The 7,104-nt window shown below is 38.4% G+C and overlaps 1 protein-coding gene across 1 annotated transcript; it reads right to left on the reverse strand.

Annotated features, from left to right (window-relative positions):
• Nucleotides 1–1,284: 1,284 nt before the first annotated feature.
• On the reverse strand, nt 1,285–6,389 carry ifi30 (IFI30 lysosomal thiol reductase). The gene is made up of 7 exons (XM_042498329.1): nt 6,171–6,389; nt 4,875–5,063; nt 4,452–4,526; nt 3,320–3,406; nt 3,052–3,204; nt 1,684–1,752; nt 1,285–1,521 (listed from the first exon to the last, which is right to left on the reverse strand). The coding sequence occupies exons 1-7, from the start codon at nt 6,300–6,302 to the stop codon at nt 1,456–1,458; spliced, it is 771 nt and encodes a 256-aa protein (XP_042354263.1). The 5' UTR covers nt 6,303–6,389; the 3' UTR covers nt 1,285–1,455.
• Between the last annotated feature and the right edge of the window lie 715 nt (nt 6,390–7,104).

Raw genomic sequence — 7,104 nt, forward strand, 5'->3', positions numbered from 1 at the left:
CACCACAAGCCAAGTACTATCTAGTTCCATAATAATAATAATAATAACTTTATTTATATAGCACCTTTAAAAGCAGAGTTTACAAAGTGCTTTGACAAAAAAGGCAAAGCAGAAGCGAGAAGGGTTTCTTGCAGAGGCAACATAACTATAATCAAACAATAATACCAAACTAAGGCCAGACAAAATTTAAAGTATAATTAAAGAAGAGACAAACAATTACTTAACAAAAAGAACAATAAAAACCCGTACCAATGAGAGTAAATTCAATTCAAAGAATATTAGCAGTAATCCCACAAATAATAGAATTAAACACAATCAAGACAGAACAAAAGCAAGGCATCTCTACGGCCGATATTTCAAACACTCGGAAACTCACACCAAAACAATTTAGACTGATAATAAGCACTGCAGTTAAGAGGAAAATATGTACTTTTGATTTGGGGGTGGACTGTTCCTTTAACGCTCTATTGTGGCCCTCTATTAAACTCAAAAGAAATTATTATTTTAAGAAAAGATATGGAACCTACGGGTGCCAGCAAAATGTGACATTGAGGTAATGGATCTGCCTGCATGATTAGCCATCATTCATGTGTGTCTATCTGACTGTCACATCAGTGGATACTCAGGCTAGGCTGCAGGTAAGACTGCCTGACTGTTAACTGCTGCCTACTGTTTTTTGTTTTTTTTCAACAAGAACACAGCTTTAATATTTCTAATTACATTTTAGTCTTTGTCCAACAATCTTTATATCCCCAGGAGATATCATGAACTTTAATGGCTTCTCTGCTGTAAACACAAACGCAGGCTTGAGAACCAAATAAATACAGGTTTCATTGGTTTTTAGTGCCTTTAGTTATGACCTTTGGTTTGCTTATTTGTGTATAATGTATTATTTAGTATAGTTTGCAATTTTTTGCATAACATGTAACTGAACATTAAATCAAGTGAGTAAAAGTTTTCTCAGGATGATCTGGCAGACTATACTAGGTGCAAAGTTAAGGGATCTGCTAAATTAACAAAAACATAACCATTTTAAGACAATAGTTTCACATGATTATCACACATGTAACTTGCTCTTTGTTCCTCTCTCTCTTTTTGGCTCTGCTAACAGGGGACTGAAGATGAGGTTGTGAGATATGGCGCCCTCTAAAGGACAGAGAGAACACTGTCTTTGACCAGACTGTGCCAAAAACTCTGCAAATACCAGAATTGTATCACTAAGTCAAAATGCTACAAAAAGCATTTATGGTTTCAGCAGGTAACATTTCAGTGATGACGCATTTATTTAGAAAGTGAATTGTATTTGTATTTGGTGAATTAAAAAGTGATTTGTTTTCCCTTTGTAGAAACAGATAGTAAAATCACAATAAAAAAATGTATTTGATGACATTCCTCAGTGTTCCTTATCTACTGGACCACACCTGGAACAGAGCAAGTATGTGCAGTGCTGCTCCTTCACTCTTTGTGGCAGTAGCTTCTGAAGTGTCTCTGGCCCTCTCCACAGGCGGGGGGCTTGGGACCCTGAAAGACAAAAAAAATGAAGATGTCAAAGGTCAAGTTTAAGTGAATAACAAATTATGAACTGCTGGTGCTTTTGTAACACACAGTAACATTGTAGTAAAAGACAGAAGTGCATAACACAGAGTCAGTGAGTGACTTGGATTTGATAAACACTAACTGTACCTTGTACATGTTGCAGACAAGAGAGAAGAGAGACGTCATGGCCTTGTTCTGCAAGTCATCTGTGTGCTCCTGTAAATTAAATAAAAAAATGTCTTACAATGGCTATGGAAACAAGTAGCATCTAGGCAAAGGAAGCAAGACTTTTTTGACAGATCTACAGTAGTGGACAAAAATGTCAGAAAATCATATTAAAATAAGGGTACTCTTTGGAATAACCAAGCCATCGGTCACCCTACTAAGACAGAGTATGATTTAATGTTAATAAAGGGACCCTTCACTGTGTTTCATGCTGCATTTTCATACCGAAATGCATGTTTTTTTAGGAAACCTTTGTTGTTATTCAAGCAACTTTTAGCCCTTAAAAGTGGGTGTTTTTTATGGACATCTGTCGTGTTTCGTGCAGCTTTTTAGCTCTGAAATGTAGGTGCTTTGGGCCCCCAAACACGGGTGTCTCTTGAGGAACCCCACACTGTGTTTCATGCTGGTTTTCTGCCAGATATGGGAGTTTTTTAACAACTGGTCTGTTTTTCTAGTGAGGACAGTGCCATGAAAAATGGTTGTTCTTTACTGAGACATTCCTGTTTTTCCAGTGGGGATTGTGCTCCCAAAACCAGGTACTGTAAGCCCAGACATGATCTTTTCTACACCTTAGCCAAGTGTCTTTTGTGACATGACCTTACGGCACTGTAACCACAGCACTGTTGAAACATGAAGTTTTAAGATATCTGTTACATAATTTTTGTCTGGCGGTTGTGTTCTATCAGGGCACAACTTTGTGCTATACAGCTGCTTGTGTTTTTCCCACAGTCCAACTTAACAATTTCCTTCAAACAGGCTTGTAAGAAAGGAACATTTTTATGAATATCAGAGAGAAATAAAATACAGTTGAGGGACTAGATAAGAAAAACCCACTTGAATCTTGTAAGACAGTTTTTTTCTCCAATTTTTCTAACGTTTTCAAGTTTTTGTGGCCCTGTGCAGTGTATTGCTTTAACATGGGATACCAAGAAACCAAGTAAATAATAATGCTTCAGTTCCCCTCAGGTGGCTCTGCAGCAGCATCTGTTGTGCTGTGCTTTGGAGTAACATCGAGATTCAGCTTCACAAACATCACTCACAGCTCTCTCTCACTTACAGATAGAAGCTTTGGGGCAGATCAAGTGTCAAAATAATCATAAGCTCATATCATCACTGTAAATGTAACATCGCTTGTTAAAAAAGTGAGCATAACTGGCAGTGGCAGATTGGGGGCACTGAAGAGAGAGTGGCTTCAAATGAAGTCAGGAGGGGAAAAGTATCAATATAAGTCTGAGATGGTGTTTGGGTCTGAAACTTTGCAGTTTTCCTCTAAATGCAATATAGCCTCACCCCATTAATGGTTATCCAGGGCACATACGCGTGGGGAGGGGCCAGGGCTTTAGTCTTCAAGGCACACTGATGCATCAGCTGGTTTCCCAAGTCCCCTTTCACACAGCTCATGATGCTTTCCCAGGTCACATCAGAGGTGTAGAGGTTCACACACTACAAACACCAATGAAGGGAAATAAACACACATCATATTCAATCCTGAAATAAGAGTTAATAAGTTAAGAAAAAATGGTGCACGCACACACAAAAAAAATTCAGACTTCCTTACACTCTCAGCTGACTTGATGACATCATTGGAGGATTCCATGCAGTTGATGACCTCGAACGCACTGCTGGTCATGTTCAATAGACAAGCCTGAGATGAGCAAGACAATTAATCATAGCAGACTGTCAGCATCATGACACTGGTACAAAACATACTGACTTCATTCATAACTTAAAAATTACAAAATTAGGAGCATTTTGACGGGACATTTCTCGAGCAAATATGGCACTTTCACAACACAGAGATTTCCATTCTCCAGAGGATGGAAAATATTTATTTTTAATAAAGCAGCTACAAGGATTCTTTAAACTGGTAATGAGTAAGATGCCTCTATGTACAAAATCAAACAAGACCATCAGTGAGAAGATTGGTTATTGCTATATAATTCTAAATGCCTGTCAGCAGGTCCTGTGTAATCAGACTAAATGATTTATGCAACGCACACAGAAAAAGCCAAAACACTGCTTGTTCAAGACGGGAACGCTGCACTGTTATTCTGCCTCGCTCTTCTGTATAAAAGGTTTAGTTGAAGAATGGGGGCACAGAGTTGTTCAGCCTTCAAGCCAGTAGTGAATGTAGGAATAGTACCAAATAGACGTCTGTGTAAAAGAAGCAGTTGGCATAATGGTACGGGTGTGACGTTTTGACAATGTCTTATGTGTGTGACCCAGCCGTGGGAGATTTAAAAAGCATCTGGCAGCAGTTTGCAGAAAACTCAAAGTAAAAGAGCAGCGAATGAAAACATTTGTAAATTGGGTCCAGGGTAAGAGCAACTGCCATATAATGGGGATGGTTATTGTTACTAATCTTAAGTAGCCACAAAAAGATACATCCCTATGCATCCTGCAAACAGTTGTGTTTAAAAAAAAAGAAAAAAACAGTATTAAAAAAGCAGCAATTTACTTTCACTGGCTTCCAAAACAAATGCATGTGCTTGCCAGATCAAGCTCTTTATGACAGGAAACAGTGGTGCTCATGTAAATACTATTGCTTTGGTCCATAAGGGCAAGCAAAATCAACACAAGATGAAAGTTCCTTATAGTTGCTTTAAATTAAGGTAGACAAGATGGTTCTGAAAAAGAGTTAACAGCATTATCCAGCAGTTTTCTCTCTATGCATTTGGGTGTGCCTTTACCTCAATCATGTTGCCAAGACATTCCTCTTCTCCATGCTGGCACACGAAAGTATACTTCTGTCCAATAGGTTTCTCCTGCGTCACGTTGAATGCAACAGATTCATAAGTTGAAAAAAAAAACAACCCTAACATACAAAACAAAAACATAATTTCTCAACCACGTTTATGATATATGTAACATGATTACTCCTTTCTTGAAAGTACACTTCAAGGGAAATCCACTCTTGGATAACCATGTTTATTTGATTATATATATATATTTTTTTTTATATATTTTTTTTTCTTGTCCCTCATTTCCCCCCCCCCCCGCCTCTTTTGCTTTTAGTAGAGAAATATGTTTTCAGGGCAGCATCATCACCCACTGCATAATTCACAGAGGAACTACAATCCCTGCGTATACCCAAGGTGTTTTGTTATGCCTACCTCTGCATTACCGAAAGGCACCAGAGTAACAGACATGATTTCGTTCAGCAACAGCCAGGTGGGGAAGAGCATCTGAGTCAAAAACATTCTGCAGCCAGGACAGAGGCTCTCATAGTAAAGCCCCACCTCCACTTCACCTGATGTCTGCCGGGATCTGTTGAAGTTAGACTCGAGGCACTGCTTCAAAACCTGCACATGGGGACAAAAGTGGGGAGATTTACTTTTGTGTGATCACTCTCTTATCTCCTTTCCACCAAATTAGCTCTGGTCCTTGATGGTTCCATTCAGGATTGTGATAACAGTGGCATACTGTTGCAACCCCTATCTGTTGGGCTTAGGTAATGTTGCAATTAGGAGAGGATTTTTAAATGTGTAGTTTCGGAAACTGAGTTGAGAGTTTGGTGGCTTTACTCGTATAAAATTGCTGAAAAGCTGTTCAAAACTTACAAAGCAACTGAGTATACCCAGTACCTAAAGTGGATAAACTCAACATACTGTGACCTGAGCTGATTGTATATCCTGTATGAAACTGGCACAGGGCTTAAGGGTGTGCGCTTTACATTTACATACTGCTGAGAGACGCTATTGTGTAATTTATATCTCGCAAGGGAAGTTACATTTTAGAGGTTGTTACTTCCTCATTTCTTGGTGTTTTCCCTAGTTTACCACGAGGTTCCTGCATGGATATATTATAGTTAAGTCAAAAAAATACTTACTGCCCATTCCTCAATGAGTATGACGATAGGGCGCAAACACAGTCTACAGACGACATAATATGTTTTTTTCCCCCTCGCGAAACTACCCGTTACTTTAAGCTTACAGTAGTTTATACAAACTACAAACAAAACGCTGCAAAAATATGGGACATTAAGCTAGTAAATCTACGTTGCGAAATGTTGAGTTAACAAGGCAATTCTCTGTATCCGGACACTTCGAAGTGTATTATTTTTCGTATCATGGCTACTTACGAAATTCTCCGGGGGGAGTTTGGGTTAATTTGGGTAGTTTGTGTTACGAAGTTTGTAGTTTTAGCTGTAAAGGTCAGCTAGCTAACTTTAACTTCGACGGTCACATCAATGCTCACACAGCTGCACACTGTTGCCATAGTTTCCTGCCAACGTATATTGTTTGTGGCGTAGTGATATAGAACGGTGATTCGTCTGATTGTTGACCGTGAGGAACTATATTTGTTGTGCCCCGTGTGATGTTAACAAACACAAGCCGTTAAAAACAGCATCAAAATTAAATTAAAAATGTATGAGAGGCAGTTTTAGAAGCTCGCCTAATTAATCTTACCCCGCACTGCACTGCCGAGTCCAGAGATGAACACCACTTTGATGGAGGACGTGAGCATGAAGAGAAGACAGCGGAACCGCCGTCCAAAACACATAACAAAAGAGTCAAAGCCAGCAGCAGAGGAGTCTTCATCTTCAGCTTTGGTTTGACGCCACAAAACAAAGTTAGAAACGATACAACACAGACCTACAAACTACCATACCGTGCAACTTTAAATATGGCACCGATGCTTCCTCGTGGAGGCTACCTATTTTTTGATTGGCTCTCGAGCTTAGGATCAAGTTAGCGTCACTTGTAGCTAGGAGAGATCCGTGCAGCGAGACCTGGCTGCTGGAGGAAATGCTGATTACAGAGAAATGAGTCAAAAGGTCATGAGATTTGTGTGGGCAAGTTTTTACATCCTGAAGTACATTTAGTTGGCATTTACTTTATCTGCTTTCCACCTAATTTTATGTCTATCAGAGAAAACTAATGTTGCACACAAACAATACTAAAATCAGTGTTTCACAAATCTTGGAATGCATTGGAAATTGAGGAACTGGGAATAACCATAAACATGAGTTATTTATTTTATCACAGAATACAAAAAAAATTCTTCTCTCTCTCTCTCTATGATATATATATATATATATATATATATATATATATATATATATATATATATATTTAACCACACACACTTTATTTTGAAGTACAGCAATATCATGCATTTTGTTTTGGTTGCAGTGCAATTTATTAACCAGGTTTAAAGCAATAGCACTTCATTCTTGCTATATGTTTCATTTCATTGTGTTCATGATCATGTGTTTACATTTTTTTAAATAAAATTGTATATGGACGACATGTATTCTGCAAATACAATGAAGTTAAATTTAGTCTGGTGAGCTGCACCTAAACTACAAATTCTGTTCTCTAAATAAAGGGGTCAAAAAGT

Source organism: Plectropomus leopardus, chromosome 12 (assembly GCF_008729295.1).
Source record: "Plectropomus leopardus isolate mb chromosome 12, YSFRI_Pleo_2.0, whole genome shotgun sequence".
In the NCBI taxonomy this organism is placed as follows: Eukaryota; Metazoa; Chordata; class Actinopteri; order Perciformes; family Serranidae; genus Plectropomus; species Plectropomus leopardus.

Bases quoted from the DNA above. Each gene is read 5' to 3' on its own strand.
- ifi30 (XM_042498329.1), bottom strand. From the start codon at position 6,302: ATGAAGACTCCTCTGCTGCTGGCTTTGACTCTTTTGTTATGTGTTTTG. The intron at 4,527-4,874 runs GTAGGCATAACA...AACGTGACGCAG, and splicing joins TGCCTTTCGGTAATGCAGAG to GAGAAACCTATTGGACAGAA. The intron at 3,407-4,451 runs GTAAAGGCACAC...TGCTCATCTCAG, and splicing joins GTCTTGGCAACATGATTGAG to GCTTGTCTATTGAACATGAC.